Genomic DNA, 26,204 nt, shown 5'->3' with positions numbered 1-26,204 from the left:
ACCCAAAGGCAATATATGGACTACTTTCCCAAGGATCAGGAGGGAGAAAGAAGTTCTTCCCTGTTCGAATATTTATTTTGTCACTAAGGGATTAGGAAGAGAATTGGATTAAATGACAACGCTAGCTCACAAGACCCTGCCTCCATCCTTCAAGAGAAAACTTACCTCATGCCTCCACAATTTCACACATCTTGCTTCGGGCCCCCCGGTAGGCAGCCCCAGTAGCTTAGCTCTGCACTCTGTGTAGACCTGGTAGTCAGAAGAGGGGAGGGTAGCAACATCCAGAGACCCCTTCTAGATAGGGAGGGTCGAGAGCAGCCCTGAGAAAGACGCGATGAATGGCTGGCCCGGCTGGCAAATCTCAAGACCCTCACCCGGCCTCCACGCGAGTGCATGCCAGGGCTAGCTATGTGTTGTGGCTGAAAAGGGTACCTTCCGGAGCGCATTCTCCAGAGCTGGACACACGCCACCAGAGAGGGGGGTGGGTAGCCCGTCCCTCATGGCTAAGCGCCTTCATGGCAGATGCCACCCTAGGCGCCATTGCCCCTGGTTGCTAGGAGCCATGGCGACTAGGCCATTGTATTAATGCCTGAAGCGTAATGCCACAGCTGGCTACGATATGGCCGACTGACGCCTTCTAAGCTCTAAAAGCGTGGATTGCCGCGCCAATATTCCTATCACCGGGTCAGCAGCCTATTTGGTGCCGAGATTGCGATCTAGACGGGGTCCTAGTGAGAAACTAAGGACAAAAAAGAAAAACAATACCAAAGAGTAATCAGAAGCATGAAAAGAAGCAACACCTCCACTAGCAGACCCTACGTTTAAGATCCAAGCAGAGCTCCCCCAGATTCCCCAATAGGAAGGGAACAAACAGGGCTGGCAACGAAGCGGAATTCCTTTAAATTGACAAACACTTCCAACAAAGCGGGCAACAAGCAGGGGAAGCCCTTCAAGCCCGGACTTTAGAAGCAGTGACTACCTTGAGGGCCAGCACGGTGGGGAGGGCCTGACCAAGTTTGCCACGGCTTGTGACGGCAGGAGAACCCACGTGGGACAGATGGTCCAGAGGGTCATCCAGGAGGAGACTCACGTTAATAGAATTCCTACAGTTTCCAAAGGCGACAGTAGGTCCCATCCCCATCATGGCGGAGAAACTCTCCCAAAAGCGAGAGGCGAACCCTTTCAGGCAGTGGCTCCACCTTGCTGGAAATGCAAGCCATAGAAGCCCGGAGTCCCGGCGCGGGAGAGGTTCTCGGACGCATTATTCACGCACTTTTACTTTTTTATGTCCCCAAGCTTGCCAGCGGGGACTGCAGAGCAGTGCTGAATCTCTCCGCCGACGGTCAACAAGTCAGCTCCGCCTTCGCCAAAGTTTAGGCGATGGAAACTCTAAGAACCATATCCCGGTAGCCCTGAGGGCACAACGATTTTCCCTCACCTCATTAGGGACCCTAAAAGGAGGCCTCACCTCCCACATCATGATCCACCGGCCCACAGAAAGTTCCTAAGGTTAGCAGTGGGGGAGGCATGCACTTTCCAGTACAGGGCTGTTACCGCTTCCGGCCTGGCCACCGCCTCCAAGAACATTCTCAAAAGATCCTCTCCTGGGACCCCATCATCCAAGCTGAGGGAACAGGGGGATCCCACATCCCATCCCTACTTAGAGCGACCTCCTCATCACTGGTAGGTCCACGGACCAAACTCCAGGCACGGGAGGATGTGGCCAAGGTCCAGGAGGTGCTGCAGGCCCACGGATTCTTAGTCCCAGCCTAGAAAAAATTTACAGCTGGGTCCCCAAACAAAGAGACTGGAACACCTACGGAGCGAAAATAGTGGACCACGACAAAAAAGCACGGCTTTATTCATCCCTCTCCCAGAAAAGGTACTCAAAAAAATCCAGCTCGCTACCAAAGGGCACTACTGTAAATAAGCTACCATCGCTGCTCAAAGCAGCCAGCCTACTGGGACTCTTTATCTCAGTCATGGACCCTAAACCAGTGGTAGCGGTTCCCATGCCGCAGGCTCCTCTGCAACAGCTTCTACGCCAGATTTCAATGGGACATCATCCCGGAGAGAGGGACAAACTCCATCTCCATCCCATACCAGTGCAGGAAATCAGCCTCAGATGGTGGCTATAAGCAAGCCCTGCAATCTAGCACAAGGCAAATGCTTCCTCCAGCATGCAGCCCAGACCCGCCCAGACCACTTTCACGGACTTCCAGCCTGCAGGGTTGGGGGGCAACTCCTCAAACCAACAATTCTACCCAGGGACAATGGTCAGAGGAGGAGTCCCTCCTCCCAAATCCAGCGTCGGTTAGAGACAAAGGGCCATACTCCCTAGCACTGAAGCATTTTAAGCCCTCAGATACAGCTGGCAACACATACTAGATGCGCACGCCTGGACAGCGTGGCAGCAAAGATCTATATAAACAATCAGGGGGGGATCAAGATCCCCGAACCTTCACCAAGAGTATGCCAAGATCACCAAGCAGGCAGAGAAAAACACCTACAGTCTCTACCAAGCCCAACATATCAAGGGGCAAGCTAAACAGCCAGGCAGACTGGCTCAGCAGGAAGCAAATAATGGAGGAAGCGAATGGCAGCTCAACCCAAGAGAGTTCCACAGAATCTGCACCGGAAATCCTAGGCACGCCTCTCACTTAGACCCTATTTTATAGCGCCATAGGACAATGATACCCCAATTGCCAAAAATTCATGACAAGACATTTTCACAGGCGGCGCTTAGCAACAGGCAGCCCTAAGCTGACGCAGAGAATGGCCAAAAGCCCTACTCTACGCCTTCCCACCGTTTCCGATGATTCCGCTGACTCCTGAGGCCGGATCCAGAATCGGAACAGAGGCGGAAGTAATACTAAGTGGCCCCCCAGATGGCCGAGGAGGCCGATGGTTCTCAACCATCCAGGAAATGGCCACCAGAGAACCAATGGCCCCTAACGCCATGGCCGGAGGACCCTCCTCTACAGATTCTCCCATACAGGGCCCCGCCACCACCCGGACCCCAGCTGGTTAAAGCTTGACCCGGCGTGGGCGTGTGAAAGGAGAGGAGACTAGCAGCCAAAGGTTACTCAACCACGGTCATAACTTACTATTCTGCTCCCATACGCCAAAGAGAGTCCACAATCAATATTTACAATGCGTCATGGAGGGACCTCGTGCGCTGGAGCCCAAAGCCAAGCACACATCGACTCCAGAGAAGCCAAAGAGTCAAGAGGCGTCCTAAGACTTCCTTCAGAGAGGGTTGAGATGGGCCTACTCTGCAGCGATCTCACGCTTAAAAAAAGACAGCTCGGCATTGATCACTGTTTGCCCACCTGCCATCAAGGGCAGGCCACTCTCCAGACCTTGACGTATCGGTAGGGTTTCTCCGAGGGGTCAAGGCTGTCCCAACCACCGAGGGATCCACAGATTCCGTCGATAGGTAAGCCTTCCACTTGGGGTCCTAATGCGGCTCTTACACTGCCACCCGTTTAGAGCCTATTCAATCCAATCCCATTACTGATTGGATTAAGCATGAAAACCCTGTTCTTGAGTAAGCCTTAACATCGGCAAATGAGGTTTCGAGAACTACAAGGCCCCTCTCGGCAGACAGCAAATTCTGTACCTTCCAAATGTCCGGACAGAGTGGACCCACAGGCTGGACCCTGCCTTCAGGCCCCAAGATCCACTCCGCGTTCCACATGAAGCAAGAAATAGTGATTCCAAACTTCATGCCTAACCCTGCACCCCCCAAAAGAGAGGCTCTAAGCACAACCTCTCGGCGATGCGCCCAGAGCTCAAAGGGCGTTCTTAATAAGATTATCTGGAATCCATAAAGAAGATGCGAGTCAATCTTTATCAGCGTCTCCCCACCCAATGTGTGGGGTTGCCCATGCATGTCAAAAGCAGCCGATTGAATGCGGCATCAAGCGCTACCATATTAGAGGCCTACAAGGCTCAGAAGCTTTGCCGATACTCCGCGGGGAGTGACTTGACGGCTCACTTCCATCAGAAGTGTGGTACAGCGACGCAAAGCGCATATGCCCAGGAACTGCGCCTACCAGTGGAGGAGACATATGCAAGGCTGCTGGCGTGGGCATCGGCCTCCTCGTTTGTAAGACACTACAGGCTAAACTCTCTCGCTGCCTCAGAGGCAGCGTTTGGAAAGAGAGTCCTGGAAAATATCATTGGGGACTGATACAACTCCACCCATTTTTGTGTGGGACCGCTCTACAGGAGGCCCCAATCAAGATACACCCATACGGCCAGTAGAAGGGTCCATTGAATGTACTTACTGTAGAAGGGCCTTTTCTACTGGGAGCCGGCTAGGGGTATCTTGCCAGCCCTCCCTAGTTGTCTCATCAGATCCGTAAATGTTGGTTCTCTAGCCAGTTTCATAGGTTCCACGGCTTTAGTTCCCGGAATTAGATGATAGTTTATTGTTAGCATGTTATCCTTCCTGTGTCTGAGTTTGTTTGTGAGAGCACTACTTTCGCTCCAGTTCGAGATACTGGGGGGAATTAACCCGAACACGCGTCACAGGAAGGGGAGTTTCAACTCTATTAAGTGGTTCCTGCCTCCTTGCAAGTAATGAAGAAGACACCCAATCAAGATACCCCCCTAGCCGTCCAGTAGAAAGGCCCTTCACAGTAAGTATTCAATGGACCCTTCCAGAAGCCCATGTGATTCTAGGCACGTGGCTTCAGTGGTTCACTCTTGCTTGACTGAATGAAGCAAGCTTTTGTAAAATCCTAACAACTCTGCCATGAGAGCCGGTCAGAAGTAGACCTCGCCCAGGGGAAGAGCCAAGCCGTGAGTAGCATAGGAGGAAGCGACAATTGCGTTCCCTGTTTGTTGCGCCCATCGTGCAGCTGTTGTGTGTGGGCTGCCTGGTGACCTTTGCTTTCTGCAACTTGAACATTCAGATAGAAAGAAGCATCCCCCCCTCCCTCCCTCCCTCCCTCCCAAAAAAGCTGGGCGGGGCACATCTTGTTTGAATTATTGGACCTGCCTGGCTTTACATTGGAAGGGGCTTATCTGACTTAGGAAGGGATACAAATTTGTTAGTCTAACATAAGTCTCACATTGTTAGTCTTACATTTAGTTTTACACGCATATTTATTGAATCTGAGGGACGATGAAGTGTTCTCCCATGGTGTGAAATTTAATTTTGAAAAGCCGCTGTGGCAAGGGTTGCATTGGGACTTCAGCCCTAGAATGAGGAAGAGGGGGTTTATGCTTTTACTGGCTATTTCCCTGGTTGCACCCAGACTGTAGCTGCCTTTTTTTGTCTGACAGAAGCTTAGTATGTCTGTTTGCATGAGATGTTTCTCTTAGGAAAATGGTCCTGTGGAAACCGGTCGACATCACCCGTGAGACCCATTCGAGTCAGGGCTCCTGCATCATATGGGGAAATCCTGTTGCAGATCTCCAGTGTTTCCTGTGGTTTCACCCTGAAGTGAAACAATTTCAGTTTGAAAACTGTTTGAATCTGTGTTGTTCCAGCCACAGAAGCCTCTAACCCAAAGATGTGCCTGCGAGCCTCCTGCTTCCTGCATCTTGTGTGATTGTCAGGCCTCCATTCAGACCCTCGACCCAGAAGCCATGCCCCTGGAGGAGCGGGTAGCTCTGCTGGATTCTGGCTTCCATCCCATCCTCTCGTTTTCTCATGGTGAGTAAAACTGCAGTCTCTGTTTGTAAAACGAGTGATCTGCCTCTTGAGATGGGTTTTTCCCCATTCTGCTTACAAAAACATAGTCTTCTAGTCCCATACTTTTGTGTCCACATGTGACCAGCACCTGCTGATTCGCCCCATCTAAGGAAGCTGCATCTTTAAATATTTCTGGTGCTGTTTTCATTGAAATTGGACTTTGCTGGAGTGTGTCTGTCTAGGCTTTTAAGGCTGCAAACTATAAAGCACTATCCATGCCAACAGACTCGCAAAAGAGTGTTAACAATTGCTGCTGCACTTGGAAGGGCCAACCAGTAGTGACAGTTCTTTGAGCTGTGCTTCTGCTCTTCTCTTTGAGACTATTGTAGTCATTCTAGTGATCCTCAGTGAACATAGATTGAAGTTGGCTTCTACCGAGATTGTTTGGTTCTTGGTCCATGGCAGCTCCCTGCTAACCATGACGATTTGATTGTCGTTTTTTCTGCAGGTTGACCTTCTGTTCTGCAGGGAAAGAACCATGAAATGATTGTACAGTTAGGAATTGGAGTCTGGTAGTCCAGCTCCAGCATATTCAACTCTTGTATATGTGTGTGAGTAACAGTGCATAACAGAGAAATCATCTAGGGCCGTGGTGGCGAACCTTTGGCACTCCAGATGTTATGGACTACAATTCCCATCAGCCCCTTCCAGCATGGCCAATTGGCCATGCTGGCGAGTGATGATGAGAATAGCAATCCATAACTCTTTATCTGGAGTGCCAAAATTCACTCGGCCACCACCTGATCTAAGGCACCTTAAGCTTGTAAACCAGCTCTCCAGGTACCTCTTCAGCTGTGAAGGTACAGCAGTTAATGTTTAGGGGCAGATGCTTGTGAGTGGAGCTGCCTGCTTTTGGTTTTAAAATGTTGCCACAGCCTTTATTCTCTGAAAGGGCCCAGCTTTGCTAGCTAGGTTAGCAGTATGCCAGCAGGCCTCTGCTGAGCTGCTCATTGAAAAAGTCTGTATATCGTGTTGCCATCCCAAAAAGGTTCCATAGAATGGCTTCCATAACATTCAAATATAAATCAGTATAGAAACATCAACCAAAAGAGCTGGCTCAAGTGAGAGCAAATACAGCAAAGAATGCTTGAGAAAGAGATCTGAGCCATTTGCTTGACACTTAGGAACCAAGAAGCCCTAGCATTGCTAACGAGGAGGCTGTGCGTCTCAGAGTTGTGTGCTCAGAGGAACACAAAGAAACATGTCTGGACTGGGCCTGTATGATGGATTTCTGAGGCCAGGGGAAAAGAGGAAGCAGCAAGCCATTCCTGTGGCATGCCTGGGTTCAGGCAGTATTTGTAAGGAATTCCATAGAAGCAGAAATAAAAGGCTTTTTGGGTGTAAAAGACCGTTTATTAAGACATCTTAGAAAGCTCACGTACACGCAGTGGCAGGAATAAGATCTCCCGCCAGAAACACAGGTTATAACTCTGTCCATCCCATCCCCCCTCCCGGATTCCCATGGGGGACGGAGGTCTCATCTCCCTCACAGCAGAGATAAGGTCTCCGCTGGAGAAGCTGTGCCCATCGCCCAGGCTGTGGGAATGTACTCCTCAAGGCCAGGCAGCTTCTGAATTCCCGCTCATCGACACCACTGAATCCTTTTACACTCTGCCTCCTCTTAAAAAGACTCCCCGGGTTTGTGTGCGGAGAAGGCTAGCGATGGAAAGCAGGAAATGAGGGCGGGGGCGTCCAATATTTCGGAATAGACTCCATTGAGATTATACCCAGAGGAATACCCCACCCACAGCAGACCAAATATTGTAAAGCGTTTGCGATTAAAGCGAGAGTCCAGGGGATGGCATCAATTTACGTAATGCTTGTGGCCATCAATAATTGTCGGTGGGGTCTCTCCGCTTGGCGGAGTCGTGCCAGGCATCGGGAAACTTGGGAAGGCCTCCTTGAGTAAACTGGAATGGAAGACAGGGATGGATGTTACTAAAGAAGAATTAGGCAAAGGTCCAATCAGGGCAGTGACATCATTAAATTACTTTGGTAATCTGAAAGGTCCCACAAATCTTTTGTGTCCAATTTTGAAAATTTATGCCGCGCTCTCTGAGATTCTTGGTAGAACCAATACACCCAGAAGCGCCTACACGCAGAGGAAAATTCGAGCGGTGCTTATCTGCTTGAAGCTTTTGGGAGTCCTTGGCCTGCTGTAGAAGCAGTCTGGACCATTTTCCACCCTCGACCAAGAGATGAAGAATCCATTGCTGAAACTCCGGTGGGTCCAATAATGCTTCCGCCAGGAATTAGTTCGCGACAGCGGAGGGAAGGAGGCGACCAGACACAATTTCGAAGCGGGGTCTTTTTTTGTACTGCTGTGAACCGCATTGTTATAGGCGTATTCTGCAAGCCCAGGGATCAGCTTCGCTAATTCAATTGTCTTGGTGGTAATTGGTGTAACAAGCGTGAAATACTGCCTTTTTCCAAGGAGGTTCTGTTGTTCGGATTTCTTCTCTGACTCACCGTCACTTTTGCATCTTGCGTGGTAGGGGCGGCCCCTAACTTGCCGAGGCGGCCCCCAATAACCCTAGAAAAGCTTTCCAGAACTTTAGAAATGAATTGGGGCTCGGTCGGAGGAACCTACCTTATACGTGGGGCTGAGTGTAGGCGATAAACATGTGCTGAATGAACAGACGCCAGCTTAACTTAGGAGGCGGAGGGGATGGAAGTACAAAGAGGATGAAAATGGGCTTATGTTTAGAAAATAAGTCCACCACCACCCACAAGGAACCGTGGTTGCCATGACTTTCTGGCAAATCTGTAATAAAAATCCATGGAGATGAGAGCTTCCCAAGGGCGGGAGGCCACGGGAGAGGTTTCAGCCAATAGGCCATGGGAGTTTTTCCTGGAGCAGTTCTTGGCTTCCGCACAAACAGAGCAACCTTTAATATATGTCTCAATGTCCTTATCGCTAGCATTGCGCAGCATACACCAAAATTGACTGGCCGGGCCAAATGTAGAGGGATTTTGAGAAAGCCAAAATGTCCAGCTGAGCGGGCATCATGACAGGCCTCGGAACCTGCTTACGGAGGGGGGGGGGAGGCACGTACCAACATTCCCCCCGTCGCCAAACAATTCATTCCCTCTCCAAAGCGCCAATTGGGAGTCACCTTCCTCCGCCGGGTGGCTCCGTTGCAGCCCCGCCTCCTCGAAGGTTCCACGTGAGGGAAAGGAGAGACCAGGCTGGGAATGGGCGGAGGAGGAGGGGTGGGCGTCTGAGATCGGGTGGAGCAGCCAGCCCCAATGGTGGGAGGGGGAGAGAATGAGTCGCGTGGGAGATGTCCCCGTAAGGGCAGCTCCACCCCTCCTCGGGCAGAGGCGGCGAAGGCGCATCAGCCAGTTTATTGGTGTTTCCGGGAAAAAAATGTACCGTGAAAGAGAAATGAGAAAAAAGAAATCCCGAGCCCCATTACTTGAAGGTTGCTTCAGCGGACATCTTGAGGGGGGTGGAGAGGCGACCCAAGTTCTTGTGATCCGTACCAAACTTGAAAGGGGTGTTTAGCCCCTTCCAGCCAGTGGCGCCAAGTGGCGATTGCTACTTTGATGGCCGCAGTCTCGTTATCCCCGACAGTCCAGTTGAGGCTCCAGCACCGGAGAATTTCTTTGATAAATAAGCACACGCAGAACCAGCCTACCATCTTTATTTTTTTTTCTGCAACAGGGCTGCCCTCAAGGCGGCTTTTGTCCGAGAGCAATCCCACGTGAACCACTGGAAATGGGAGATCCGGATCCAGGGTGCTTCAGGATAGGTTCGGTAGTAAATGCAGATTTTTAAAAGCTGAAAGGCTGTCCTGACATTCTTTAGACCAAGGAAAGAGGGGCCCCGGGTTTGGCAGTCAATGGATCTTTACCTCTTAGTCGCGTAGCAGAGAGGTCTGTGAGTGGGAGGAGAGTCAGTTCCAGCGAATTGGGAATTGGTCATAAAGTCCACGATAGAAATTAGCAAAACCCCAGAAAGATTGGCGCTCCTTTCGGGTTGGTAGGGGCAGGCCACTGGAGGGACTGCATCAATCTTAGGCACTTAGGATCCATCTTAAGGAGGCCCTCGGGCGCAGATCCAGTAACCCAAATAGTCAATAGAGGTTTGGGTGGAAACAGCATTTCGAAAGTTTGGCAAAGAGGGAGTTGTTGAGCAAACGTTTCTAATACTTCTCGAACCAACGCCTCATGCTCCTCCATGGTTTGCTTGAATAGATTAAAAGCGTCATCCTAAGTACACAACTACTCCCTTGTACAATAAATCATGGAGAACTTCGTTGATAAGGGCCATAAAAGCTCCGGGGGCCCCACTTAACCGAATGGCATTATTAGAGAATATTCAAACTGTCCAAACCTTACATTATTAAATGCAGTCAGGTGTTCATTAGGCCTTCAGCAATTCTGACTTCTCTATAATGGTAAGCTTCTCTCAAGTCCAACTTAGTAAAGAATCTGCGTCGCCTTGCCCAATCGTCCTAGAAGGTCCTTCTTGGATTAACGGCAAAGGGTATTTATTGGACAGAGAGACTGCATTGGGAGTCCTCGGTTAATCTGTGCCAGAGCCGTAAAGAGCCATCTTTCTTTTTACAAACAATACAGGAGCAGCATGTTTGTGTTTGGTAGCCCGCCGATTATGAACCTCGCTGAAGCCGAGGTTCTTGTCTAAGAAGGCAACGAAGTTCCTTCTCCCTCATTGGGATTCATCATCGGTAGATTCTACGCTTTGGGCAGCTAAGCCCCTGGCTGTATTCACGATTTTGCAGTCAGTGTCTCTCTATGGGGTGGCAACTGATCGCGATTCTTGCTCCTGAAATACTCTGGCCAAATCTTGGTAAGGCGGTGGGGAATGTCGGTAGAATCGGGAGCAGTTAGAGCGGGCATCGCTGATGAAGCCAGGGGGGGGGGGGGGTGTCCCAGGAGAAGCCGAGAGTTTTCCCCCCCAATTCATGTAGTGTGTTCACCGCGAGGGAGGGTCAGTGAATTCTAAAGATCCTTTTCTTTCCAAAATGAATTCTTTGGTTCATTGCAACAACAACCATGGCATGCCCAGAACTATGGAGTGTTTGGCCACCATGAAGCCAGAACAAAACTAATTTTCTCCCCAGTAGTGGTACTTGGCGAAGCGGAGGAGGGACCCGGTATGCGTTTTGAACTGGGCCGGTCCGCCGTACTCCCGAGAAGGACTGCCACCCGTCCATTTGGGTGAATGGTATGGGCTTAGCCAGGGGACTTGGTCCTAGATCCAGGTTCCTCCTCGCCTACCTGGGGCCGCATTAAGCAATAGGGAGCAGCCAGAATCTACAAGGGCTGGCGGGAGCTATAATACGAGGTATGCTTAGCCATGCGGGGTTGGCCAGAAGCGGCTTGGATTTGTCTCCAGATGGGCCGCTGCCTTCACTCACCGCGTCTGAGAGTCGCAAGCCCATGTCCATGGGGGGGGGGGCTGAAGAAAGGCACACAGCTGCTTTCCCCACCCTCTGGAGTGCGCTTCCTTCAATAACTGCCTTGAACGCCAGCTCTGTTGGGGCGGCCCGGATTCGCGTGGTGGCTTGGCAGATGTGGGGTGCCAGGCAGCCAGAGCGGTTGGCTTCTGTTCTTTTCGGGCAGTTAGGCGGCTAGATGACCTGCAGTCCCTCCTCGCGAGTAAAGACACAATCCCAGCCCGGCGACGACTTTCGGAGGTGGTCTCGGTAGGGGCTGGCTGGAAGGCTTGGCTTGGTAATTACGCAGTAGTGAGTGGCATTAGTTAAGCGGGTTTTGGGCGTGGGCGCCCCCCCCGGCACGAAGCGTGATGCCCCAATTAGCGAGGGCGCCACTTTGGGGATCCCAATTCGATCCAATCAGCAATAGTGCGGGGGATCCGAGATTAAAACACTACCGTTTCACCTAACTTTTACACGTCGACAGCATCCGGAGAAGTAATTCGCATTTCCCATGCGCTCAGAGCCACTCAGGAGAGTCGAGCCCAGCATACGCCGCGCCGAAATTCACGGGCAAATTCTGCAAGCGAAGCCCGGGTTGCCTTGCTGGATAGATTTGATGGTGCGGATAGCTTCATTTTCAGCAATTCGGATCTTAGGCGAGCCCGCATAAGAGCTTCTGGAGGAATCACGGAGGCACTGTCAGTGCGAGTATCCCTCATCTTGCAGAGTTCAAAAGAGTCACAAAACCAGTCGGCTGCCGCCCCATCCAGGACTGAGCCGATGTCCCGTGCATTTTTTTAGCTCAGACCCGGTATAAATGCGTCATTAGTTCCACTCCCATGTGGGCATCGATTTGCAAGATGAAGTAGGGAAGTTTGAAGCGGTCCCCATCAAACGGGCAGGTATTGGAGGCCTGTAGTATCCCTCTCTCCATGGCCCTTGGCGCCCGCCAAGGGCGGTGGTTGGCGCATGAGTTGAGGCAGCGGTTGCGCAGGGGGGGGGCTGGAATGGTGGAGGTGGAGGCAAGTACCAGCGCCCGGTGCCGCTGGCGTTCTGGTGGGGAGCCGGTCCTTGGAAGGTGGCTTGGGACCCAGCAAGCGTCAGCCCTCTGGGCGCCCGGCTGTACCCAGTGACAGCGTAGACTCCAACTTGGGTTGTCCTGTTCTGCTGCTTCTTCAGTTCCCTCTCCAAGGCAGCCAGCTCTCTCTCCTTGCTAGAAGTCAATGCATCCCGGAGTCTCTTTGCGAGGTTGTCACGCTCTTGCTGCAGCTGTTCCCCGTTCCTCTTCCCATAGCTGCCGTTCACGGGCCCATGCTTCTTGGGCATCTGCGCCCGGTCGGCCCACTTCCTCATCCCAGCGCCTCTCTTTTCGATGGGAGAGGGAATAGATCGGAAGGGAGTGCAGGCTCTCTCCGGACTCCTCTTCCTCTGAACGCATGGAGCGTCGCGGCTGCCCACCCGGTGGCTCCACGGGGCATCCTCCGGAGTTCCAGCTGCTAATCCGGGGATCTCTGGGGAGCCTGGTGGATTCTTGGGAGCATCACCAAAATACGAAGTCCAGGAATGGTTCAATGCTTGGACTCCTAGCGTTAAGCCCGCGATGAAAGGTGGTCAGACCCGCCTTCCTCCTCCCGTGACAGGCTGCACCTGGAGGGGTTTGTAATCCCACATGGAAACGGGCAGATATCTCGATCCACAGGCGCTCGATCCATAGACAGCGCCCCAAAGCGACTCATGTAAGTCCACATGATCGCCTCCCACTGCGTCCCTCGTACCAACTGGAGGTAAAGGGAAGACTCATGTCGCATACGAGGATCCAGCGGAAAGAGTTACCAATGAGAATCTCGCTTCTCCGCCGGGTTCCTCCAAATCCAGAAGGGAAAGCTCGGAGCCCTCTTTGGGGGCTACCGCACTCCTTCCTACAGGAATATTCCAACCTCTCCATGCCCGAGATCACCAGAGGTCCACTGCACTAGGAATATAGATGAGACTAGATTCCTGCCACAATGTAAGGAATTCCATAGAAGCAGAAATAAAAGGCTTTTTGGGTGTAAAAGACCGTTTATTAAGACATCTTAGAAAGCTCACTGCATTACCGCGCGGTGGTGGCAGTGAATAAGATCTCCCGCCAGAAACACAGGTTATAACTCTGTCCATCCCATCCCCCCTCCCGGATTCCCATGGGAACGGAGGTCTCATCTCCCTCGCAGAGATAAGGTCTCCGCCGGAGAAGCTGGCCCATCGCCCGGGCTGTGGAATGTACTCAAGGCCAGGCAGCCGACCCGCTCATCGACACCACTGAATCCTTTACAGTATTAAGAACTGCTTCATTTAGGAACTTGTACTATATTTTACTCTCACCTTTATTTTAAATTGGTGGGTCCTGCTTGAGGATTTCATTTTTGGCTGAAATCAAATAAGGGCCTCAAGAGATCTCGGTGACTTCCCCAGTCTTGAGCAGCCAAAGACCCCGTCAGAGGGCAGCTTAATGGAGCTATGGGGAAAGGAGCATGTTCCCCTACTGGGAATCACCAATGGCGGCAGCAATCACGGGGTGTTCTCCCCAGGGCTTCAGCTGTCCCTGTGTCCCCAGTCCTGGCACTGTGCCAGAGGAGAGTTGCTTGTGCAAGCTGGAGAATCTGCTTCTGGTTATCTTCATCTGATGCTCTGACAGCACATTGCCAACCTACAAGGTTACATGAATTAATTTTCTGATGTGGTCTGACTCTAAAACTACTTGCATGTGGGATGATGAATGGAAAGTGCCATCAAATCCCGCAGCATTTTCAAAACAAAAGGTGGCCTCCTGTTGCCCGCCCCTGCATAATGACCCTGAACTTCTTTGGTGGCCTCCCATCCAAGTTCTAACCAGGGAGGATCTTGCTTAGCTTCTGAGATCTGAGGAGATAGGTCTACCTTGAGACATTCAGGGTGAAGCAAGAGATGTTCAGAGATGGTCTGTTCTTGCCTGCCTCTGCATAGCGACCCAGGACATCCTTGGTGGACTCCCATCCAAGCACTAATCAGGGCTGGCCCTTCTTGTGTAGCCAGATGTTCGTGCTAACGACATATTTGGTGCTTGGAAGGCAGGAGTGTTGTTTAGTGGCCAGAGTGTTGGATTCGGGGAGCAAATGTGTGCTCAGGACTCTCCTTGTCAAAAGGACTTAGAATGCAGGTATGATGCTGAATTGCATGAACCGGGTTGCAGAGAACTAGGGATGGTGGAAAGGAAGTAGTTGTGAGTAGTTAAACTGCAGCTTTGCAGGATGTGTCTCATAGACATGTGTGTTCTCTCGCTCTCTAGGCAGACCTCTTCATTTACACTTTGGAGCCTTGTTAAGAGAGGACCACAGGCTAAGTCATAAGCTCAAGACTTTGAGGATGCCTCAGTGGAGGTTGAAAGACGTCACCAGCAATTGTTCCTCTCCTGCATCTGGTAAATGCATCAAATAATAGGGGAAACCGTGGAACCCACGCAGAATGTCCATAAAAGAGGCTGTTTCATATTGTAGAGGAGAACAGCAACTGGCATAGTGCAATCCTATCCAGATTTACTCTACTCTAAGCCCATTGAAATGAATAGGCATAGGCGGGAGTAACTCTCTTCAGGATTCCGCTGTACATCAAAGGTTGCTGTGATGTCAGAGACCTAAAGATCCATTTAGTAGCTGGATTCTGCTCTTTGAAATGATAGCTGCCTCACTGCATGGCAATCCTGCATGTTGCCTTTTACATGGACGTTTCTTTTGGTCTCCCAGTGGCCATTAGCTATGATAGCTATCGTTTGTGACTTGGGCAGCCATCTAGGCAGGTGTCCATAACCCCATTTTGTGGCAGTGAATCCCATAAGCTAACTTTGTCCTTCCTCAGTCCGATGCAAATTAACTTTATTGGGTGACCATTAGTTGTGATATTGTAAGATACTGAAAAAAAACCCTGTTCTTTGAATACTGTTTATTGTTATACGAATTCCCCTGAAGCATTTGGGGGGTAATAATGGAACACACTGACACCCCAGGAGTGGTGTTTTGTGGTCCCACATCAACACTTTTGCAGCTTCTGCCTGCTTATTTTGAGAACAGCTTTTCCTAGAAAGCCTAGCAAAGAAAGGAACCCGATCTTCCCTGTGTTGCTGGCATCTCTTGGTTGTCAGGGCAAAGAATGGCTGTGACTTACTAACCGAGGTGTGTTTCCACTGGGTTCCTTTAACAGGTTCTCTGCTTAAAGAGTCAGCCAGCCACAGGCTGCTGCTTCCCAGCTCTCAGACCCACAAACCTAGTTACTTCCATCACTTGCCCTCTGTGTGCCTAGAAAATACTTCTGTCCCACCCTCTGGCCAAGTCCCTGGCAATTCCATGGCTGCTGGCAGCTCAGGATTGGTGAGTTGGAACATGGACCTCTCAGACAATCAGAGCCTCTGTGGGAGGGGGGGTGCTGTGGATTTATATCTCACCTCTCCATTGTCATGCTCAAAGCAGCTAGCAATGACAGTTAGACACAGCAATAAAAAATGCAATAGGCGGATGGCAATATGATTGAATCAGTAGTGTGAGATGCTGTTGTCGGCATAGCGGCCCCTATCCCCAGTGATGTGCTTTCAGCTCAGCACACCATCACAGTCCCGTGGGTTATGTCAGCGTGCTGGGCTGGGAGTTTCTTGGCCTGGCCCTGGGCAGTTGTTGCTGGAACAGTTTCTGGGTTCAGGAAAAGGAAAAAGCAACTTCTTGCTTTGGGGTGGGGGAGGGGATGTCTTGATAAGTGTGGTGTTGTGCCTTTGAAATGTTTGCTCTGGTTTCAGCAGCCTGCGAAGAAGAAAAAAGTAGAATCATCTTACGACATCAATAACATAGTCATTCCAGCATCAATGGCTGCAGCTACACGAGTAGAGAAGCTGCAGTATAAAGAGATTTTGACACCAAGGTGGGTGCAGTTGGAGTCTTCAGAAAGTTCAGAAAGCAGCTGGAACATTTTCCATTTACACAAGTGCATTGTCTTTCATGAGGAAAGGGGATTAGTTACTATGCTGAGAATCCCTGCTCCTCAAGGTTTCTCAGCATAGTAACTAATCTGCATGCTATAAGCATAGAGACATTTTGCTATTCAGGCATGTTACCCACCTCTATCTACCTGAGCCCTGCAGAAAGAACAGGCTTGGTCAGCATGAGAAGTGGTCAGCATGTTTAAAGCCATATTTCCGTGTCGCTCAGGCTTCTGAAAGTGGCACGCAATAAAATAACGAGAACAAGTTTTTTAAAATGTATTAATTTTTAACACACATGAACAGAAGAGTGCAGGGTCAGTGAGAATCAGTGAGGGAACCCCTGTCCGAGGAAGTCCCTTTTTGGTGGCCACTTGTCTGCCTTCAGATAGTTGGGCACCCACAGTGGGGCCACCAAAGATTGGCGGAGTGGAATGGAAAGGTCAGGACCAGCCCCTTGACTTGTTAGTGTGGCTGTGGCCAGCATGGACCTGTTTACCTAGAGAGTGTCTTCTCACTGGAGGAGAGGAAGACCAGCTGCTGTGATTGGGTGGTGGTCTTTCCAGCATCCCTGGAGGGGTGAAAAGAGTTGCTGTTTTCAGCTCTGTCGGAGATGGATGGCCGCCACCCTCATTTTGGATTTTTGTGCAGCTGTCCAGTGAGTGTAGGGTGTGCCATGGAAAAGCATCTCTTTGTTGTGAGGAACAGGTTGATGGGAAAGCTCCTTAACCCTGAGTGATTGTTTTGCAGCTGGAGAAGGGTGGATCCCAGGGAACTGAAAGCACCAGGAGAAGCCAGCCCGGAGGTGAGCTCCAGCATCTTCATCAGTGACCTCTGTGTTAGTGTAACCATCCAACAGACAGATTTGGCCTCTGCCATGACAAGACTATGGTCTGCCATCTGGTGCTGTTTTCTAACTTGAACCCACCAACAAATGTGTGCATCCTGGACTTGCTGCGTGGCTTGAACTTGACTTCGGGGGGCTTGTGGGGCACTTTTCATGCAGGAGTGCAAAACAGTTAATGTGAAAAACTGCTTATCGTCAGAGGATCTGAGCTGTCGGCATATGCACATGCCACATATACTGGCATTATGAGCCCCCCTCCGCCTGTTACCATCCTGATACGGCGTATCCTTGCCATCTTGGACGTTGTTCCCCTCCCAGCCTTAGGCCCAGGTGCCAGTATTATGAGTATTATGGGTCTTAACAGGTTGTTTTAGGATTTGATGTGCTGCTTAAGTTTTTTAATGGGGGTTTTAACTGTATCTTAACTGTTGTAATTTATATTTGTTGTAAATCGCCTAGAGCCCTCCGGGGATTGGGCGGTCTAAGAAATCTAATCAATCAATCAATCAATCAATCAATCAATCAATCAATCAATCAATCAATCAATTGTATCCAGCAAAACACCAGCAGAAGGCACACAGATTTTCCCCATATATCTCTTCACTCCCTGCAGTCCTTTTCAGTCTGTATGTAACATTCCTGTGTCATAAGCGTTGTGTGGGTGTGAGGATAGCAGGCCTGCACTGATTACATCAGATAGAAGAGCAGTTTTTGACCCTTTTCCTCTCCTTGCTGCAGCCTCTCCCCACCCCCAAGAGCTCTTTGCCTGCCTAGATCACACAAAGCCCCCAGGAATAATCTTTTTGGCAGGCAAAAGGGGCTGCGAGGGAAAGGGGTGGGTAGGAGGCAGATTCAACGCATGATGGCATTCTTTGGGGAGGAATACAGAATTTGCTCCTTTGTTGCCTGCAGTTTTCTTTGCACTCCCAGATGTGCTCCAGCCGTCCTGCTTTGTCGCCTCTTTGCTTGCACTCCTGCTCTTGGGAGGGCAGAGGCAGGAAACCAGCAGTTTGAGGGCTGGAGACAAAAATATGCTGCTGCCCCTGCTAAAAATCCAGCAGTAATTTTGCAGCATTGACCTTTGCCTCTGCAGGTGACAGTGGTGGCTATTGTGCTAAGCCCGGAACTCCTTTAGCACCAGTCTGTAAACCACTTTGGCTCTTTAGAATGTCCAGAGATTAACCCTCTTTCATCTTAGCTGGAAGACACCTCCGACGAGGCGTATCTAACGCATCACCAAACGTTTGAAGAGGTGGAGCGCGCCCGCTGGGATTCCTGGGCAGAAGCCACTCCCCACAGGCGAGGAAACAGGTATTAACTTCTTGGTATCGCTCCCTGGTGTGGGCTAGGCTCGGTTTTACATTATGATACTGGCAAATAGCCTTGTTCTCTGATTTGTTGGACAAATCATCAATGAAGAGAGGATAGGTACAGGGATGGCCAACCTGTGGCACCCCACATGTTCATGGACTACAATTCCCACCAGCCCCTGCCAGCATGGCCTATTGGAGGAGGTTGCCAGTTTTTGACTGGAGCCCTGCAGGTCAGGATTCATGTCAGCTGGAGTTTCCTAGGGCACTCCCTCGGCCTCATTTGTGTGCTGTGGGAGACAGTTCATGAACTGTTTCCCTAGGCGCCTGTGGCCATGGTGGTGAGAGGAGAGGGGGTCCAGTAGTTCCTGGGTCGTCGTCCTCTCTCCTAGCCTCTTTCAGCCTGTGGGAGATCAATTGGTGCGTCTTTATCGGTTGCTTCCCGCACCCTTTTGAAGGTAGCCCTGGAGGTGGCACGTGCTCTGTGGGAACTTCCTTTCCCCTGCAGGAAGGAAACCTCAAGCTGGACGGTGGGCCTCTCTTCTTCAACTCCCGTCATTGAGCCATCTTGCCCCTCCTTCCCCCACCCTCCGCCAGCTGGTTGGTCCCATTTCCCTGTCTGATGCCCAGCTGAGCATTGGCCAGGCATCTTTGTGTGGCCACTTCCACCCTCCTGCAAGTCTTGGGGACCAGCCTGGGTGTCCTCCCCAGCTTTGCAAACGGACATGAGGCAGGCTGGGGCACTAACGGCCCATTCTTTAGGCTGTGCCCTGCCATCTGTCAGGAGTGCTTTGATTGTGTGTTCCTGCATGGCAGGGGGTTGGACTTGATGGCCCTGGGGGTCTCTAGGATTCTCCTGGAGGCGACTTAGGGCATCTTGGATGGGTGATTTCCTTCCCTTGTCCAGAGAGGCAGGATGTTGATTTTTTCCACTTCCTGTGATGTCACTGGCTCAATCTTTGTTCCCCAGAAGTTTTCCTGCCTACGCAGAGAGAGCAGGTCTTTCACTGGCTTGCAGCCAGTTTAGTTTTTTTCCTTTACATTTAGTATTTTTAGTTAGTTTAGAGGCTAGGCAACAAGGGGCTTGGTGCAGCTTGAATCAGGGCAGCTCTCCTCCCCCACCCATTAAAGGGCTAGATTGCAGGTCTTCCTTGGGCCTAGTCACCTCTCCTGACTGCAGCAGCAGCAGCAGGGTTCCACTAGTTGCCAGTTGGGGAGGGCTGTGCCTGGATCCCTGATATATCCATAACATGGCAGTGATGAGCCACCGGCCCCCTGCTCTCCTCGGGTCCTCTGGGGGGGCCTTTTGTGCCAGCAGATCTTGCTTCCCTACATGGAGAGCTGAGAATGTCTTAAAGTTAAGGAGTTAATTCTCGCAGGCTTCTGTATGGAGAGCCCCACTGAACAGAGCATGTTAATACGTTCACTATTGTAACACCCTTGCAGACATCCTGTATTTGTCATGGTGTGTCCAGTTCTGCTCACCCTACCTCAAAAAGGGCATCTCAGAGCTGGGGACAGTGCCGAGAGGGCAACCAAGATGATCAGGGGGTTGGAGCCCCTCCCTTACGAAGAAAGGCTGAAGAGTCTGGGACTTTTCTGTTTAGAAAGGAGATGACTGGGGGGTGGGAGATGATGGAGCTTTATAAAAGTACGCGCAGGGCAGAGAAAGTGGACAGAGCCCCTTTTCTACCTCTCACAAAATACTCAAAGGCATCCAATGAGGCTGATGGCCCACTGGACTGACAAAAGAGAACACTCCTTTACCCAGCCAGTGATTAAAATGGTAGAATTTGCTGCTGGAAGATGTAGTGATGGCCACAGGCGTAGACGACCTTAAAAATTGATTTGGCAGATTGTATCCGTGGCTACTAGCCATAGCGAGTGAAAAGAACTCCCATGTACAGGGGCAGTGAAACTGTGAATCCCATCACTAAGAGACATCCTCTGAGAAGGCCTTGGTCTCCATGCCCTGTGTATTGACGCTCCAGAGCTGAGCTTTAGGGCACAGTGTGTGAGAGGACTCTGAACTTAGGCTGCGGTCGCCTCTGCCTGTAATCTGGCAGCCTGTCTTTGCTGCATGGCTCCTTGCTTACAATGCTGTTCTGTTGCCTGTTTCGTTTTAGGGTCTCCAACAAAGCAGACGGCCGTTGCCTACCTCAGCTGGGCTCTCTGGACGTCCTGTCTCATCACCTTAACCATCTCTCTCCCACGGGATCTTTCAGCCCAGAGCTCTTTGATATTCTGCAGCCCCTCCTTATCAGGAACAGGAATAGAGAAGACCTGTTGTTCTCCCTCCTAGAAACAGAGGACGATGTGCAGGTGAGGGCAGCGGCTGCTGCAGAGGGGATGGCATGTCCTGTTCATCTGGTAAAGCGTAGAGAGCTGAAGTGTCTTGAGGGCGTATAAAACAATAGACCAGAGGTCCTCAATGTTTGTGAGCCAACAGGCACCTCCGGAATTCTGGCGCTGCGTGGTGGGCACAGCCACCAAATGGCTGCTGCAGCTCATCTTAAGTCTCACAGTGAAGATCCTTGTGCTGTGGTGGCAGCGGCTGCCAAAGTAGGAGGAGAAGAAGAAGGAGGAGAGTTGGACTTATATCCCCCCTTTCTCTCCTGTAAGGAGACTCAAAGGGGCTTACAAATTCCTTTCCCTCCCCCCCCCCAACAAACACCTTGTGAGGTGGGTGGGACTGAGAGAGCTCAGAAGAACAGTGACTAGCCCACGGTCACCCAGCTGGCGGAGTGTACAGACTAATCTGAATTCCCCAGATAAGCCTCCACACCTCAAGCGGCAGAGTGTGGAATCAAACCCAGTTCCTCCAGATTAGAGTACACGTGCTCTTAACCGCTACGCCACTGCTGTTCTTTAAGTAGTCTCTTCAAAAGTCTGCCTGGCCAGTCAGAAGCCTTGCTGGATAAAAGCCCACCTGAACCTATCCACTTTCTAAAAAGTACTTTGTGGGCACCAGGAAAGGTGACAGGGGTCCGATATTGGGGACCCCTGCCATAGGCAGTGCCAGGCTGTGTCCAACATGCTCACTCCTTTGAGACTGAGGGTCTGAAATGATGTTGCTTCCACCTTGCGTTTTGTTCTGAAGGACTCTGCCCCACATTGCCTACCTTCACGCCTTTGGCAAAAAACAGCCATGCTCCCAGGCAGTTGCTGGAGCAGATGCTTCCTAAAAATGAGGTGGAGGGTAACGGAGGCCAAAGAGCCCTTCCTGCTGTGAGAGCAGGTGTGCAGCCGTGCAGTCAGTTCCCTCTGTCCAGAAGAATGGCCAAGCGTCAGTGTTCTAAGAATGTTGCACTGCCAAGTCTTGTAGTGGCGAATCAATGAACGGTGCTGTTTCTTTACAGCAGCAATCAAAGCCAAGTAGAATGAGCTGCATGATCTAGCTGGGGAAGCCCTGACTGAGCAGATGCTTGTCCAGCCACCGCACAAGGATGCAGAATGCAGCAGTCCCCTCCCCTCGGGCTTATTGGAACCTTTTTGTTCGAGTAACTCCTTGACTTCATCTATACTCTGCCTTTCACCCCAAGGGAGACTCTGGGCAGCTTACATTGTCCTCCTTCCCTTCATTTTATTCTCACAACAACCCTGTAAGATAGGTTAGGCTGAGAGTGTGTGACTGGCCAAAGGTGGGGTTGGCCTTTGGTCTCCCAGATCCTAGTCCGATGCTCTTAACTGTTACACAGCAATTTATTGAGCCCATAAGAACATAAGAACAAGCCAGCTGGATCAGACCAGAGTCCATCTAGTCCAGCTCTCTGCTACTCGCAGTGGCCCATCAGGTGCCTTTGGGAGCTCACGTGCAGGAGGTGAAAGCAATGGCCTTCTGCAGCTGTTGCTCCCGAGCACCTGGACTGTTAAGGCATTTGCAATCTCAGATCAAAGAGGATCAAGATTGGTAGCCATAAATCGACTTCTCCTCCATAAATCTGTCCAAGCCCCTTTTAAAGCTATCCAGGATAGTGGCCATCATCACCTCCTGTGGCAGCATATTCCAAACACCAATCACACGTTGTGTGAAGAAGTGTTTCCTTTTATTAGTCCTAATTCTTCCGCCCAGCATTTTCAATGAATGCCCCCTGGTTCTAGTATTGTGAGAAAGAGAGAAAAATTTCTCTGTGTCAACATTTTCTACCCCATGCATAATTTTATAGACTTCAATCATATCCCCCCTCAGACGTCTCCTCTCCAAACTGAAGAGTCCCAAACACTGCAGCCTCGCCTCATAAGGAAGGTGCTCCAGTCCCTCAATCAGCCCAAGGAGATGCAGCCATTTAGAAGTGTTTAACCAAAACTCTTTGTCCCCTCTGTTGCCCTAGAATGTGCAGCCATGGGAACGCCGCACTTTCCCCCTTTCTGACACGGAGTACCAAGCGCTTCAGGAGCCGCCGTGCGAAGAAGCTGCAGAGAAGCAGACAAGGGCCTTTCAGCCATGGGACTCTGGCCCCCATCAGGACTTGAGGACTAACCAGATACATTCTGGCCTGTCTCCTACTAAGGAGTCCCTCCAGGCCATCTGGCAGCTGCAGTCCAATGGCAGCAGGCATCGAGAAGACTTTGCCAGCCAGCACTATGTCACAACGAGGCTCATCCACAACAGATGACCTCCCGGGCCTCACAACGCTGTCTGGTAGAGTTGCACTTATACTCTAGAGATTGCCATGGCAGAGCTTCATAGGTGAGCTGACCCAGCAGAGGCCGGGCGGCAGGAAGGCCTTCCGTGCACCCCGCAGAGGGTCCGGCTGTGAACTTGGAGCTCTGGCTCTCCCCGAATCAGTGAGGGCTGGACAGGCAGCAGAGGGCAGGTGCAGAGCCTCCTGTAGTGGAGGAAGAGGGAGCCACCCAGAAAGGCTGACTTGTGGGTTTATTTGGGATGGAAGAACTCCAGTGCTTTTCTGGCAAGAAGGTTAGAGGCAACTGTTAGCGGTGTGGCGGCTCAAGGCCCCCCCCCCCCCCAAGAGAGCAGCAAAGAGGCTGAGTATTGGCCCCACAGAGACTGGAGGCCAAGGAGGAGGGGAGGTGGAGAAGCTGTTGTAGTTTAGAAGTATGCTTCTCACAAAAGGATGCCAGCTGGCAGAACTTCTCAGCCGCCTGGGCTTTTGTGCCAGTTTGGGAATAGGCCCCGGGAACTGGTTGTGAGTAACTGTTCACACTGACCTAGAGGGCTCCCCGTGGTGCCTCTCCATGAAGGCGCGAGGGGTACTTGCTGTGCATGAGCATTGGAGACATGCCTGGAGGAGAAGGCAAATGTTTCCCATTCTTGTTTCATATGGTTTTTAGTTTTGAAATGTAGCTTGAAAATCACCAGCCTTCTAACCATGAATCATGTTCTGTTGGCCTTACAGACAGTGCAGCTGTTGCTGAGATGTGACAAATCATGATGTAAATCCTGTTCATTGTATGAATGTTTGTATTTATCTCCCAATATATGTAATAAAAACTGGCTTAACGGCTGGTGCGTCCCCTTGGGTGGCCACGTGTGTGTTGTTACAGCATTTCATTCAGATAAGCCAAGGGGAGTTCTTGCATTTCCAAGAAGGGGCTCCTGACTGGTGGGAGTCGGCCTTGTTTGAAACCAAACCATTCTTTTTGGAAGCAATTCTTGAGCCGCGCCCACATGTTGTGTGGTGTCCCCATTTCTCTCGCTGGGAAAATCTCTTGATTCAGCTGTGCAGGCATCAGTTGGATTCTTCTTCCAAGGGAAGGGAGTTCAGTTCTTTTAGGAGAGAGTGTCTCTGAAACAAGGATGCCTTCACAGGGAATACTTTGGGAATTGGAACTGATGCGGGGGGGGCGGAGGTCTGTGGGAAGAGAGAACTGCTTCATTCTTTTACTCCCATTTTATTCAAATGTAGGCAAAATTTGGCCTTTAACTAGAAATGCTTTTAGGGAGTCGTCATGCAAAAGTGGGGTGGTGGTGGTGATTCTATGCTGCCTTCTCAATGGTGCCCCAAACAGCATATAGAATAATCCAGAGTTCAGTTACAATATAAGTATGAAAAAAAACCATGAACATATCCTGGGTAGACACGGACTGCCTATCAGAGGCCTCGGGTAGAGAGCTACGGGCTGAAACCTGAGCTAAGTATCTGCAAGCAAAAGAGAAACAAGCTTGGCCCAGATGCTATTAAGCTGCTTCCAGCAGGCTCTTTCCTGGTTTCCTCCATTAATCATACCTAGGTGGTTTTGTTTAACATTTTAGAAGGGATTATTAGATATGCAGCTTGCTTAATGGGCATGCCACAGCACTGCTTGCTCCTGGCTTGAATGCTGGAAATGCCCTACCACAGTCAACTTTGCATTTCTTTTGTAACGCTGAGAAATTCATTTACTTACTACTTGGAAGATTCCCTGTTGCTTCCAGAGGAGTCGGTGTGGAAGGGGATGATGAGAACAGTGGCTTTTAACATTTTAATGAGAAATGGCTCCCTGAAATCTTTCTCTGGGGAAACTTCCCCCCAGCAATTCCCTGCTCACAAGAGGAAAAAGAAAGGAGTCTGTGTGGACTGCTACAGCGTGAGCTGGTCTAGGAAGCAGATCGTATAAAATAACAGCCTCGTTTGTTTGCAGATCAATACCACCGTTAGAGCAATTCAGTTGAAGTGCACCTCAGAGTAGCTGGTCACTTAATTTCTCTAACCATGAGAAGCAGGGCAACTTCCAAATCTGTCCAGTCAGGCTTGTACATTTTTGCAACTTGAATCCCAGGACGTGGCCTTTGTGAGGCGATCCACCAGGCTTCCTATTAAAACAACCTTTTTGTTCAGTTCTGCATAGACCTCCTCCTGTTTGCTTTCCATATAGCTGCCCATTATATAAGGAACACTTAGCTCAGGGCTCCTCACTGTGCAGGGAGCTTGTAGGGGGTTTCCTTGTGTTTCTCTGCTTATTTGTAAGGAGGCAGCCCTCGTCCTGCAGCTCAGTTGGTCTGCTGAACTCTGCTGGGTCTCAGTTTCTGGTTCTCTTCACTCCACCCGTCAAATCAGCCTTAAACACACAGATCTCATCACACGCAATAGCCTCCAGACTGCTGACTCTGTAAAAGCCTGTAAATTGCTGTTATATCCATATCACTGTTGTTGCACTCATACTGATATTCTATGCCATCTCAAAATTATCTCTGGACCACAAGCTGCTCAAGAACGGGACCATGTGCTCGAGCTGTCTCCCTCCCTTCCCTTCCACCCCTCCTGATGCCGCAGGAAAAAGCAGATGCAGGTGAAAGGTCAGGAGAAGATGCTACTAGAACACAGCCATACAGCCCGGAAACCACACAACACCTCAGTGATTCTGGCCGTGAAAGCCTTCGACAATACATTAAACAGAGGCTTGTTTGAAAAAGTTTTAAATAGCCCTTCCGATCATCAGGGAGGGTGGAAGTAGAGCAAGGGGCCCAAAGGAGACCCTGCTTGTACTGTTCCTTGCAAAAGCTAACACCCTACTATTATATCAAGTTGATATGAGCATTTAGAAAGGCAGTGAGGAGCCGGCAACATGGAAGCAGGAGCAAGGGGGAAGGTGTGGAATGCAGGGCGTGGGAGTGGGAAGGGTAGAGCTGGGTAGGCTGGCCATGGGCAGGGGGAACATGTCCAGGGCAAAGCTGTCCTCACAGACAAATCTACCTGCTCTGGCAGCAAAGCAAATCAAAAGTTTTGCTGGAAGTGGCCTCGCTTGCTGCGAAGGGGAAAGTGAAAGGAGGGGGGGCCTCAAGGAAATACGTCGGTACAAGAAATCTTGCCATGACGGACACTCGCCCCCATCGCGCACCATCCACCTGCGACTGTTCAGTGTTGCAGTTGTGACTGTTGGGAGAGATTCTTCCTAATTACTTCCAAATACGCTGCACAAATCACCTGTGAACTTTTTGCCACAGGAGAATAATAAAGCAAGGGAGCTCACACGGATGCTCTGGGATTTGTATTGATCCTGCAATGTTGGTATG

At 50.6% G+C, this 26,204-nt stretch overlaps 1 protein-coding gene across 3 annotated transcripts in view; it reads left to right on the top strand.

Annotated features, from left to right (window-relative positions):
- Positions 1-23,730, top strand: part of LOC125441164 (KAT8 regulatory NSL complex subunit 1-like) — a 47,280-nt gene extending 23,550 nt beyond the window's left edge. For 2 of the 3 annotated variants that reach the window (XM_048511536.1, XM_048511534.1), the window contains exons 6-13: positions 5,503-5,668; positions 14,420-14,551; positions 15,328-15,494; positions 15,914-16,035; positions 16,844-16,898; positions 18,139-18,251; positions 20,377-20,572; positions 22,582-23,730. In XM_048511536.1, the coding sequence (XP_048367493.1) occupies positions 5,503-5,668; positions 14,420-14,551; positions 15,328-15,494; positions 15,914-16,035; positions 16,844-16,898; positions 18,139-18,251; positions 20,377-20,572; positions 22,582-22,866 (1,236 nt within the window). In that variant the 3' untranslated portion in view covers positions 22,867-23,730. The remainder of the gene's footprint in view (positions 1-5,502; positions 5,669-14,419; positions 14,552-15,327; positions 15,495-15,913; positions 16,036-16,843; positions 16,899-18,138; positions 18,252-20,376; positions 20,573-22,581) is intronic. The other variant, XM_048511535.1, reaches the window with a different exon arrangement.
- The last annotated feature ends 2,474 nt before the right edge of the window (positions 23,731-26,204 follow it).

This window comes from Sphaerodactylus townsendi, linkage group LG11 (genome assembly GCF_021028975.2).
Source record: "Sphaerodactylus townsendi isolate TG3544 linkage group LG11, MPM_Stown_v2.3, whole genome shotgun sequence".
Classification (NCBI taxonomy): domain Eukaryota; kingdom Metazoa; phylum Chordata; class Lepidosauria; order Squamata; family Sphaerodactylidae; genus Sphaerodactylus; species Sphaerodactylus townsendi.
This window is presented reverse-complemented; position numbering and strand designations above follow the sequence as displayed.